Source organism: Dama dama, chromosome 31, assembly GCF_033118175.1.
Source record: "Dama dama isolate Ldn47 chromosome 31, ASM3311817v1, whole genome shotgun sequence".
In the NCBI taxonomy this organism is placed as follows: Eukaryota; Metazoa; Chordata; class Mammalia; order Artiodactyla; family Cervidae; genus Dama; species Dama dama.
The window spans coordinates 10,207,221-10,220,662 of NC_083711.1; the positions used below are offsets into that span (position 1 = coordinate 10,207,221).

The 13,442-nt window shown below is 37.7% G+C and overlaps 1 protein-coding gene across 2 annotated transcripts in view; it reads left to right on the forward strand.

Annotated features, from left to right (window-relative positions):
* SCAF4 (SR-related CTD associated factor 4) overlaps positions 1–13,442 on the forward strand; it is a 60,865-nt gene that overhangs the window by 23,308 nt on the left and 24,115 nt on the right. For both annotated transcript variants that reach the window (XM_061134294.1, XM_061134295.1), the window contains exons 4-9: positions 526–687; positions 1,784–1,919; positions 2,245–2,384; positions 2,980–3,156; positions 8,604–8,788; positions 9,153–9,261. In XM_061134294.1, coding sequence (XP_060990277.1) covers positions 526–687; positions 1,784–1,919; positions 2,245–2,384; positions 2,980–3,156; positions 8,604–8,788; positions 9,153–9,261 — 909 coding nt within the window. The remainder of the gene's footprint in view (positions 1–525; positions 688–1,783; positions 1,920–2,244; positions 2,385–2,979; positions 3,157–8,603; positions 8,789–9,152; positions 9,262–13,442) is intronic.

Here is a 13,442-nt window from a genome sequence, read left to right on the forward strand (position 1 = left end):
TATGCAGGTGTCTGTCCATTTTATCTTGTCAATTTGTAAGGCCAAGAATGACTTCGCCTTTTGGGTTTTGTTTCTCTGATACTGTACTTTAATAGAATCGAAGTTAATATTTTGGTTAAAACTGGCTTTTTGATAATTTTAAAAGTTATTTTTTTGAGCAGGATGAATGAGAGTAGATTTTTCCATAATCAGTAGATCTGTATGGAGGTGGCTTAAGAATTGATAAAGTGATGCTGATTACAGGAAGTTGGAGGAGGGGAGGAGAGAAGGATCAGAAAAAAGTAAAATATTGGGAGTCTGAAACATCAAGAGAATGGTAGTTCTCTACAGACCTGTGGGAAGCTTGACAGGCTAGCCAGTAAGAGAATTAAACATTTAAGTAGTTATTTAATTACTTAAATCAATAACTTAAGTAGTTATTTCTATAGAAATAACCTTGGATATATAGTTTCATAAGAGTGAGATTAATGGGTGTCAAATTGTGGTTTGCTTTTCTTGTATTGACTTTACATTTAATCTTTGTAGTGTAAACCAGAATACAAGGTTCCAGGATTATATGTAATTGACTCAATTGTGCGACAGTCTCGTCATCAGTTTGGAACTGATAAAGATGTTTTTGGGCCAAGATTCTCTAAAAACATAACTGCCACATTCCAATATCTGTATCTTTGTCCATCTGAAGATAAGGTATAGTTTATAATTTTTAAATTAAACTTGTATTCTTACTCTGTTCTTATATGTATATTAGGTATTTGAAAGGTAATCACATAGTGATCTCTGTGAACTTGAAACAAAACCCAGATTTTTTCTGTAGTAGTCATATCTATTTTCTTGTGAAGTCCTTTAGAAATGTTGTACTGTTGAAATACAAAAGGAACATCATCTTGCTTTAAAGAAAACGTTACTAGAAAAATTTCTTGTGACTGAATGGTAAAGAAATTCTGCAGTAGAGGAGGACAGTGCTTATCTCAAGTTGTTGTTTATTCCAGAAGGAATGGACCAATCATTGACTTTTCCCATCATATAGAGATGTTGAAGTATAAATGATATTCATTAGCAATTAGACTACTGTATTTAATTCCTCACATTTATAGCTGGTTTTACTCTGTACTATAAAAAGATAGAAAAACATAGACAAAAAACTAGACTGTAATAGATAGGAGAAATACACTGGTAAACTCAGAATAACGAAGACTAGAGCCTGTATAATAAATGACATATAAATTTGCATGTTATGGATTCTCTATATTCTTGGAGGAATGCTCTTGTGGGAAAGATGTACAAGAGAAAAGATCATTCCTTGAGTAGGAGATAAGAGTTGCAACCATGAATAACACAGTTTCTCTGGATCTCCTTCAAATTTGGTAGCCCACAAAACAACTTACATAGCAATTAGAGGCCAGTTAATTGTGTTATATATTTTAACTATTAAAATCATCCTGGAAAGTTCTTCATTTTACTTTTCTTAGATAACTGCATTTTTGGTTTCTTTGTAATCGTAAATATGAAAATTTCAAGTAATTCTAATGCATTTCTTTTGATTCTCTCGGTTAATTTTTTGTTTTTTTTCCTCTCCCTGTTTCTTACCCTGGATTACACTACTGAAGGAAGGCCAGTTAGAGTAGTTTAATGAGGCTGTAATTCTGATGATAGATTGTTTTCTATTTACGAAACAGATATAGCATGGAAATGTTAGCCTGTGGTGTTTTGTTCTCTCTTTTCATAAGAAGTATAATTATTTATGCTAATACTTACTGTATATTCATGTTTTTTCACATAACAGAGTAAAATAGTTCGTGTATTGAACCTTTGGCAAAAAAATGGAGTATTCAAAATTGAAATTATTCAGCCTCTTTTGGACATGGCAGCAGGAACCAGTAATGCTGCTCCAGTAACAGAAAATGTTACTAATAATGAAGGTAAGGTCAGGTGTGTCTGTGGGCTTAGAGAATTGTATCATTTTTTGTGCATGAAATGTTTGAAATATGTTTATAGTGATGGAATTTTTCTGTAAGAAGGAAACTTGAGTTTACATCTTGGAAGATAAAGTTTTCTTCCCATCATTATTTCTAATAAAAGTATTCAGTGCTTGTTGCAGTATAGGCTGTAATACCATAATCTATACTTTTTACTGTATGTTAACCTGAATGGAGTCTTGTTTTAGTAAAGAAGCTTAATGGAGTTTAAAGGAAATATGTATGAGTTAAAAGTTTTCTGAGGCCTTAATGATCTTTTCTTTTTTAGGTTCACCTCCACCTCCAGTTAAAGTTACTTCTGAACCCCCACAAGCCACTGCAAACTCTGTACCAACTGTACCACAGTTGCCCAGCTCTGATGCTTTTGCTGCTGTGGCCCAACTGTTTCAGACAACTCAAGGTCAACAGGTAAACTGTCTATCCAAAGATTAAATAGTTTGAAGTTAGGTACTATTGTCAGTTCTTACTTTACATTCCTGGTTAGCGAGCACGTTGTGAGGAGGGAATATTTCTACTGGAAAAGCCTTTGCGAGGAAGGTAAATTCACAAGGATAATAGGGGAAATGTGGGAAAGGTGAGCGCGGGAGCAGCACACTGAGGAATGATGTGCCCTTTGGAGAGAACTGCGGAGCTCTAAGGGTGGTGGAGTTGCTCACAGTGCTAGTTACAAAATTATGTGGATTAATGGAGATGGTTTTTTTACACTTTTTCAGAAAACATGTATACATTGTTCACAATTCAGTGTATTTTCTCTTCTCTCTGACCATCACTGTCCACCATTGAAGTCATCAGCATATACTTTTAACCTTAAGTGACACACATTATATCCCTGATACATTCATTCACGATAAATTTAACCATTACTAAAAGGTTGGTTCCTTTTTCCAAGTTCCTCCGTGCCTATGCTATTTTGATTCACCATTAAGATTTTTTTTAGTGAATTAACTTTTGATTCTATGATTATCCTTTGTTGTGTGGTTTATCAGTTTTCCCATTCTTTAAGCTTCAGCAGATCCTTCAGACTTTTCAACAGCCTCCAAAACCACAGTCTCCCGCCATTGACAATGCTGTGATGGCTCAGGTTCAGGCTATCACAGCTCAGTTAAAGACAGCTCCTACACAACCACCTGAACAAAAAGCTGCTTTCCCCCCACCTGAACAAAAAACTGCATTTGACAAGGTATGCTTCTCTCACATAACCCATCCCATTGTTTCTGTCACTCTGTAGAGGTTAACCCTTTTCTGACTTAACTGGATTGTTCATTTAGTTATTTGAGGGATTTTCCCCCTCGACATCAAAACATTGATTCTTATTCTTGGTTATAAATGTAATATATACTCATTGCAAAATTTTCAATATAAGAGAAAAGTAAATAGTATAAAGGAAACAGAACATTCACCATTAACCCCCTTACTCAAGGATAACTACTGTAACATTCTGCTGTATATCTTTTCAGAATTGATTTCCTGTGGATATAGTTTTTCTTTTTTGGTCATTATGTATCTGTGTGTGTGTATGTGTGTGTATATACATATATAAAAATAGGTATTTTTAATCTATATACATAAATATTTATACACATTGTTTCTAATTGGCTTATCTTTCATCTTAATCCTCATATCTCTGGGTTGTTATTAAGGTTAATAGATGCAAATCTACACATGTACTGAGTGCTCATTAGGATTGTTCTATTACATGGACACATCAGTTTAACCATTTCCCCTGTTGAAAGACATTTAAGTTACTTTGTTTTCCGTTGTTGAAAACATTAGTTACCTTATCTATGATATGAGAGTTTGGGTTGCTTTAGTGTCTTCAGACTTCTCTTTTGGGCCTTAGTTATGTTCAAGGAGCTCCTACTAACGGTATATAGATGTGTTGAAAATGCACAGTTCAGAGCTTCCTGTTGAAACATTAGCCTAAACAACTCCACTCTTACCTGTTTGTGTCTTATCTATATATGACTATATAAAATTTAATTTCATTTTACTAGTTACAGTATAAAAAAAACACGGAAGTTTGATAATTCTAGAAAGAACTATCTTTTAATCATCTCTAAAATATGTTTCTTTCTAGCATTCTAAGATACAGTAACTGTTGCTAGTAGTTAATATTAAGAATCCATATGCAAATTACTGCTTGCTATTCTATCTATATGATTTATGAGTGACTACCGATTAAAAGAAGGTTGAAACAAAAAGAAGGTTGGATTAAAATTTTTGAGTACAAAATAAGTACACACTTTTAGGGGGAAAAAATGAAGATAATATAGAAAGTTCTGAAGTGAAAAAGGAAATCAGTCCCACTGATATGTGTATGGTTTTTCAGACCTGTTTCCTCTGTATATGTGAACATAAATTGTTAAGTGCTGTGGTTTTGTTTTTTAGTCTTCTGTTCTGTGTTGTGATTAGGAAAATTCTCCCCACTTGTATTAAAATTCTCTATTTCTTCTAGTAGTTTATATTTCTGTTTTTTATATTTGTCTCAATGTATCAAGAACTTACATTAGCATATAGTTCAAGATAGTTAAACCTTTATATTTTTGGAAATAGCCACTTCTCCCTCACAATTTTTGTCATACATTTTTTTCTATGTCTGTCTCTAGATACCATTTTGTCCCACTAATATCTGTGTTTATTTTGGCATCATAGCAGTTTAAACACTTGCAACTTACAGTTCATTTCTAGATGTGTTTTCTGCCTTTATTCTTTTCAAACATTCTTTGCCTATTCTTGGGCATGTGAATTGGTCTGGGGTATGTCCCAGAGAAACAGAACCAGTTATAGGCACAGACACACAAAGAGGGATTGGTTCATGTAATTGTCAAACATAGGTTAGAGTGTCAGGCTGGAAATCCAGGTTAAAGTTAATGCTGCAGTATTGAGTCTAAATTCTGCAAGGCAAAAGGTTTTCCTGTTGCTGTCTTGAGAATGCCGTCTTTGGGAAACCCTGCTATAAGGCCTTTGACTGACTGGTTGAGGCACACCCATATTTTGGAAGGTGTTTCTTTATTCACAGCCCACTAATTTAAATGTTAGTCACTTTTCTTTCTCTTTGCTGCTCCATGCAGCTTAAAGGATCTTAGCTCCCCAACCAGGGATTGAACCCCAGGCTCATGGCGGTGAAAGTGCAGAGTACTAATCACTGGATCACCAGGGGATTCCCTTTAATCACATTTTTAAAATACTGTCAAAAACCTCATCTAGGTTAATATTTGACCAAACAACTGGACATCATAACCTAGCCAAATTGGCACATATACAGTTAACCATCACAGCATGCTTTTCCAGATGAGCTGAGTGTTCGCATATATTTTTATGAATTTATAAGTTAAAGAAGTACTGATAATTTCTTATATAGAATATCAATTTACTAGGTTTCTGATTTTTTTTTATATTTGTTTCATTCATTCTTAGATAATTTACTCATTTTTCATGTTTAGTGTTTCATAACACTTTCATGAAAGTCCAACTCTTTGTAATCCTATGGACTGTAGCCCACTAGCCACCTCTGTCCATGGGATTCTCCAGGCAAGAATACTGGAGTTGGGTTGCCATTTCCTCCTCCAGGGTATCTTCCCAACCCAGGGATCAAACCAGTGGCCCCTGCATTCCAGGCAGATTCTTTACTGCTGCCACCCAGAAAGCCCAGTTGATGCTGTCGAGGGAAACTATTGAATTTTTATGTTATCTTGTAAATTATCTTGGTTTTTCTAGTTGGTTCTCAGATTTTGTAGGCTGCTAAATTTGACTTTTCCCCTTCAACATCTAGACCTTTCTCTTTTTTCACTGTCTGATGGCTAGGACTTGAGGAAAAAAGAATGTTGACTAGTAGCAGTGCCAGCAGTGGGTTCACGTTTTGCCCGTTTGAGCTGCAGCTGACTCTCTAGTGCTTTATCTTGAGTGGGTTGACCCATGTGTGTTAGTCACATTAAGTTTAGAAAAAGGAGTTTTGTGCTTTGCTTTTGACTGAAAAGGTCTATTTTAAGCTAGTCAAACAGCTGACTAGGAACAGCTTGTCTGTTTCAGCTGCTTCATAGATCTTCAGTTTCCTTAAAAGCAACAGAAATATCTTTTTAGATAGTAGGGCTCAGTTAAATTTTTTAATTGCTTCAGATGTTTTCCCAAAGCAATAGGTATGAATCGTAAAACTTTTAAGGAACATGTCTATATGTGATAAACTGCAGAGAGTTCTTTTTGTTTGTTTTTATAGATAGTTTAAACCTAAGTTTTTTTGTTTTGTTTTTTAAATTTTATTTATTTTTGGCTGTGCTGAGTCTTCGTTACTGTGCAGGCTTTTTCTAGTTGCAGCAAGTGGTGGCTACTCTCCAGTCTCCTCATGTTGGCTTTTCTTGCTGTGGAGTACAGGCTCTAGGACATGTAGGCTGCAGTAGCTGCAGCTCTCGGGCTCTCGAGCACAGGCTTCTTAGTTGTGGCACACAGGCTTAGCTGCTCCACGGCATGTGGAATCTTCCCAGACCAGGCATCAAACCTGTGTCTCTTGCACTGGCAGGCAGTCTCCACCCCGAGCCATCGGGGACGCACTGGACCTGAGCTTTAGTTTTGGCTCCTGTCATTGACTCTACTGATGTGACTTATTTAATTATTCACTATATACCTCTGTCAAAGAGTGATGGTAGTACCTTTTTTTTTTTTTCCACTGCCTTGAGGGTTAAGTTAACCTCCTGTGCATAAAGCAGCAAGGTGCCTGGGCCATGTTGGATTTCTCTATTATAATCAGAACTTTTAATCATGTGGCCCAGAATTATGAAGAAAGAAGCAATTTAGAAATCTGTTGTCCAGTAAAGTAGAACCAGAATTTCCAGGCAGAACTGTCACAGAACAACACAAATTTAGGAGTTTGAGATTGGAAATCCATGAACGGGAAGGTCATACCCTGAGAGAAAAGACTGCCTTATTGAATGCCAGGGATTGAGGTTAGAAAAAGACCATTGTCCACATCTAGACTCTACTATATGTAACTGTACAGTCTAGGTTATGTTTCTTAGTTCAGTTCAGTTGCTCAGTCGTGTCCGACTCTTTGTGACCCCATGGACTGCAGCGCGCCAGGCCTCCCTGTCTATCACGAACTCCTGGAGTTTACCCAAACCCATGTCCATCAAGTCGATGATGCCACCCAACAATCTCATCCTCTGTCGTCCCCTTCTCCTCCTGCCCTCAGTCTTTCCCATCATCAGGGTCTTTTCCAGTGAGTCAGCTCTTCACATCAGGTGGCCAAAGTATTGGAGTTTCAGCTTCAACATCAGTCCTTCCAATGAACACCCAGGACTGATCTCCTTTAGGATGGACTGGTTGGATCTCCTTGTAGTCCAAGGGACTCTCAAGAGTTTTCTCCAACACCACAGTTCAAAAGCATCAATTCTTCGGCACTCAGCTTTCTTTATCGTCTAACTCTCAGATCCATACATGACCACTGGAAAAACCATAGCCTTGACTAGACGGACCTTTGTTGGCAAAGTATTGTCTCTGCTTTTTAATATGCTGTCTAGGTTGATCATAACTTTCCTTCAGAGGAGTAAGTGTCTTTTAATTTCATAGCTGCAATCACCTCTGCAGTGATTTTGGAGCGCAGAAAAATAAAGTCAGCCACTGTTTCCACTATTTCCCCATCTATCTGCCATGAAGTGATGGGACAGGATGCCATGATCTTAGTTTTCTGAATGTTGAGCTTTAAGCCAACTGTTTCACTCTCCTCTTTCACTTTCATCAAGAGGCTCTTTAGTTCTTCTTCACTTTGTGCCATAAGGGTGGTGTGATCTGCATATCTGAGGTTATTGATATCAAGAAATTAATGTTTCTTAATTACCTGACCTTAGTATCCTTGTCTATAAGAAGAGGAAACTGTATCTACATTGCATGCATCACATTGCATGTGATGAAGTATTATGTATAATCTACCAAAACACAGTAGTGGTTGTGTAACATTGTAAGGAAAAACCCAAACAAGCTTTTGGCTTAGCCCAATACTTTGATTCCTTATTCTGAATAAATGTAATCATATTTCAAATAATGGCTCTTCTAGACATGTGATCCTGTGGAGTACACTGATTGGCTTTTGTTTTCTGTTTTTGTTTTAATGGAAGTTTCTGGTAAAAGGTGAGCTGTGAAGTTTTAAGAAAGAAGCAAGGGCACAGGTAGATTTTGCAGCTTTGTCTGTGCCGTTCTCTTTTTTTCATATTCTTGAGTGAGCAGAATTTATAAGTGGATGTTTATAAGATTGGATAAGATGGTCTTTCTTTTTGTACATTTTACAAAGCCGACCAGAAATGTATATCCATTTTCATGTGTGCAGTTTCTTGTCTAGGAAAATGTTTTTGTAAAATCTTTCTACTGCTAAATTAGTTATAATATAGAAAATAGAAAGGAAACACTGTGTTTAGAATTGGAAGAAAAACCATTTTTAAAAGGGTCTTCTTTTCAGAGTGGCATTTGTGTAAAAATTGTCTATGCGACAAAGTCCCTAAGAGGCATGTGGGAAGAGGAAATTGTACATCACAGCTTTTAGCAGAATTATAGATGATGGTGAATGTCTGTTTTTATGAAGTTTTTTTGTGCAGTGAATCACAGCCTGAATTTTAAAACAAAATATTGGCATACCTCTTGCAGAAGCTACTTGATAGATTTGATTATGATGATGAGCCAGAAGCTGTGGAAGAATCCAAGAAAGAAGATGCTGTTGCCCCCTCGGCCACCACAACACCTGCTCCTGCCGCTGTTGTGCCCACTACGCCTGCTGCTGCCGCCGCACCTTCTGTGGCTGCGCCCACTGCCTCTCCTCCACAGGCACCCTTGTACGTCTCTTTCTTTCGATTCCTCAGCAGATAGAACTTTGGTAGTCATTACAAGGCATAATGCAAGTAACACTTAACAGTCATTTTTCATATAGCGTCTTCTAAAATTCTTTTTAAAAGTGTGGTATTTGGGGCTTTCTTCTGAATGGGGAGGGGATCCTGTCCGATTTACAATAAAAAATGACTTTTATTTTGGAAATAATGCTGAGTTTTTAAATTAATATAGGCAAATAAGTAAATGATTCAGTAAAATGTTGATTGTTAACAACTCCTGAACAGCATTCTGTAAGTTTCTGTAGTGTAAATGTGGCCAAGAATGATGTGTTTTTGAATGGGTAAAAAGTGGACTGCTCATCTCTTTTAGTGGGTTTCCTGGAGATGGCATGCCACAACCAGCATATACCCAACATCAGAACATGGATCAGTTCCCGCCTCGAATGATGACAGTGCAGCAGGATCCAGTGCACCATCAGGTAGAGGCTTTTCTAATTACTGAAATGTGTTCATTAGCGCATCTGGGTTGCACTTCCCAGAGTAGTAGTATTTAGCTGTGTGGGTGGCTAAATAGTCCTTAAGCTGGACTAAAAGCTGTCGAGCACATAACTGATTTGAGTTGCTTTTTTGCTTTAATTAAAACAAGGATGCTAAATATTCATGTTAATAATTTAATTGGTATTTTTATTTAAATAGTTGAGAGAGAGAGAGTTGGTTCTATTTTAAGGAACTGACCTATTTAGTTATACAGCTTTTCCCCTTTTGAGAAGCCTCCCCCCGCCCCCCCCCCTTTTATTTACTTATTTATTTTTGTAGTACACTGTGTTATGCAGGATCTTAGTTCCCCAGACATGGGTTGAACCTGTGCTGCCTGCATTGAGAGCACAGAGTCTTAACCACTGGACTGCCAGGGAAGTCTCCCTTTTTTCTTTATTAACGTTGTGTGACTTGTTGCTTTAGAGGGCTTTCAGCTCTTCAGCATTCAGGAATATGGTTTGAAATCTGCAGTATAAGGAGGACATCATACTGGAGAATTTCAGGAAGTTAGACTAAGTTTGTTTGTTGGATTTATTTTAATAAATCCTCTAATTCAGAGTTTTCTAAACTTGACTGTACATCTCAATTGGAGGAACATACTAAAAAATACATATCCTAGACTTCCAGTGCTATGGTCAATCTTAGAGAATCTTTATTTATTTTATTTTTTTTTCCCATTTATTTTTATTAGTTGGAGGCTAATTACTTTACAATATTGTAGTGGTTTTTGCCATACATTAACATCAGCCATGGATTTACATGTGTTCCCCATCCCGATTCCCCCTCCCGCCTCCCTCCCCATCTCATCCCTCTGGGTCTTCCCAGTGCACCAGCCCTGAGCACTTGTCTCATGCATCCAACCTGGGCTGGTGATCTGTTTCACCGTTGATAGTATACTTGTTTCAATGCTGTTCTCTCTGAACATCCCACCCTCGCCTTCTCCCACAGAGTCTAAAACTCTGTTCTGTACATCTGTGTCTCTTTTTCTGTTTTGCATATAGGGTTATTGTTACCATCTTTCTAAATTCCATATATATGCGTTTGTATACTGTATTGGTCTTTATCTTTCTGGCTTCACTCTGTATGATGGGCTCGAGTTTCATCCATCTCATTAGAACTGATTCAAATGAATTCTTTTTAATGGCTGAGTGATATTCCATGGTGTATATGTACCACAGCTTCCTTATCCATTCGTCTGCTGATGGGCATCTAGGTTGCTTCCATGTCCTGGCTATTATAAACAGTGCTGTGATGAACATTGGGGTGCACGTGTCTCTTTCAGATCTGCTTTCCTTGGTGTGTATGCCCAGGAGTGGGATTGCTGGGTCATATGGCAGTTCTATTTCCAGTTTTTTAAGGAATCTCCACACTGTTCTCCATAGTGGCTGTATTAGTTTGCATTCCCACCAACAGTGTAAGAGGGTTCCCTTTTCTCCACACCCTCTCCAGCATTTATTGCTTGTAGACTTTTGGATAGCAGCTATTTATTTTAATTAAGTGATGATTCTGTTGTACAGCCAGCCTTTGGAAAATGCTCCTTTATAGACTTATTTAGAAAGTGTTCTAAGAAACCTTTTAGAATATATTCATTTTCTTATCTGTATCATGTTCAATTCATTATATATAAAGGCATACCTTGTTTTTTTTTCTTTTTCACAGATCTTACACTTTTTTTGTTTTTTTTCTAAACAAATTGAAGGTTTATGGCAACCATGGGTTGTCAAATGATTATTGGCATCTTTTTTAGCAAGATAGTATTTTTTAGTTAAAGCATATACATTGTTTTATTTGGATATATGGCACACTTACTGAACTGCAGTAAGTGTGAGCATAAGTTTTATATGCTTTGGAATACCAAAATATTCATGTGGCTCACTTTATTGCAGTATTTATTTCAGTGATCTGGAATCGAATCCATCATATCTTGAGATATGCCTGTACTTGGTCATATGAAATTGACACTGTGATTTAGTGACCTGATCAGTTCAGTTCAGTCGCTCAGTCGTGTCCGACTCTTTGTGACCCCATGGACTGAAGCACTCCAGGCCTCCCTGTCCATCATCAAGTCCTGAAGTTTACCCATACTCATGTCCATTGAGTCGGTGATGCCATCCAATAATCTCATCCTTTGTCATCCCCTTTTTCTCCTGCCTTCAATCTTTCCCAGCATCAGGGTCTTTACAGATGAGTCAGCTCTTCGCATCAGGTGGCCAAAGTATTGGGAGTTTCAGCTTCAACATCAGTCCTTCCAGTGAACACTCAGTACTGATCTCCTTTAGGATGGGCTAGTTGGACCTCCTTGCAGATCAAGGGACTCTCGAGAGTCTTCTCCAACACCACAGTTCAAAAGCATCAATTCTTTGGCAGTTAGCTTTCTTCATAGTCCAACTCTCACATCCATACATGAACACTGGAAAAAGCATAGCCTTGACTAGACGGACCTTCTTTTGTTGGCAAAGTAATGTCTCTGCTTTTTAATATGCTGTCTAGGTTGGTCATAACTTTCTTTCCAAGGAGTAAGCATCTTTTAATTTCATGGCTGCAGTCACCATCTGCAGTGATTTTGGAGCCCAAGAAAGTAAAGTCAGCCACTGTTTCCCCATCTATTTCCCATGAGGTAATGGGACCAGATGCCATGATCTTAGTTTTCTGAATGTTGAGCTTTAAGCCAACTTTTTCATTCTCCCCTTTCACTTTTATCAAGAGGCTCTTTAGTTCTTCTTCACTTTCTGCCATAAGGGTGGTATCATCTGCATATCTGGGGTTATTGATATTTCTCCCAGCAATCTGGATTCTAGCTTGTGCTTCCTCCAGCCCAGCGTTTCTCATGATGTACTCTGCATATAAGTTAAATAAGTACGGTTACAATATACAGGCTTGACGTACTCCTTTTCCTATTTGGAACCAGTCTGTTGTTCCATGTCCAGTTCTAACTGTTGCTTCCTGACCTGCATACAGATTTCTCAGGAGGCAGATAAGGTGGTCTGGTATTCCCATCTCTTTCAGAATTTTCCACAGTTTATTGTGATCCACACAGTCTAAGGCTTTGGCATAATCAGTGAAGCAGAAATAGATGTTTTTCTGGAACTCTCTTGCTTTTTCGATCCAGCAGATGTTGGCAATTTGATCTCTGGTTCCTCTGCCTTTTCTAAAAGCAGCTTGAACATCTGGAAGTTCACAGTTCACGTATTGCTAAAGCTTGGCTTGGAGAATTTTGAGCATTACTTGACTATTGTGTGAGATGAGTGCAATTGTGCAGTAATTTGAACATTCTTTGGCATTACCTTTCTTTGGGATTGGAATGAAAACTGACCTTTTCCAGTCCTGTGGCCACTGCTGAGTTTTCCAAATTTGCTGGCATATTGAGTGCAGCACTTTCACATTATCATCTTTCAGGATTTGAAATAGCTCAACTGGAATTCTGTTACCTCCACTAGCTTTGTTTGTGGTGATGCTTCTAAGGCCCACTTGACTTCACATTCCAGGATGTCTGGCTTTAGGTGAGTGATCACACTATCGTGATTATCTAGGTCGTGAAGATCTTTTTTGTACAGTTCTTCTGTGTATTCTTGCCACCTCTTCTTAATATTCTCTGCTTCTGTTAGGTTCATACCATTTCTGTCCTTTATTAAGCCCATCTTTGCATGAAATATTCCCTTGGTACCTCTTAATTTTCTTGAAGAGATCTCTGTTCTTTCCCATTCTATTATTTTCCTCTGTTTCTTTGCACTGATCACTGAGGAAGGCTTTCTTATCTCTCCTTGCTATTCTTTGGAACTCTGTATTCAAATGGGTATATCTTTCCTTTTCTCCTTTGCTTTTCGCTTCCCTTGTTTTCACAGCTATTTGTAAGGCCTCCTTAGACAGCCATTTTGCTTTTTTGCATTTTTTTTCCTTGGGGATGGTGTTAACTCCCTGTCTCCTGTACAGTGTCATGAACCTGCGTCCATAGTTCATCAGGTACTCTGTCTATCAGATCTAATCCCTTAAATCTATTTCTCACTTCCACTGTATAATCATTAGGGATTGATTTAGGTCATACCTGAATGGTCTAGTGGTTTTCCCTGCTTTCTTCAATTTAAGTCTGAATTTGGCAATAGAGGAGTTCATAATCTGAGCCACA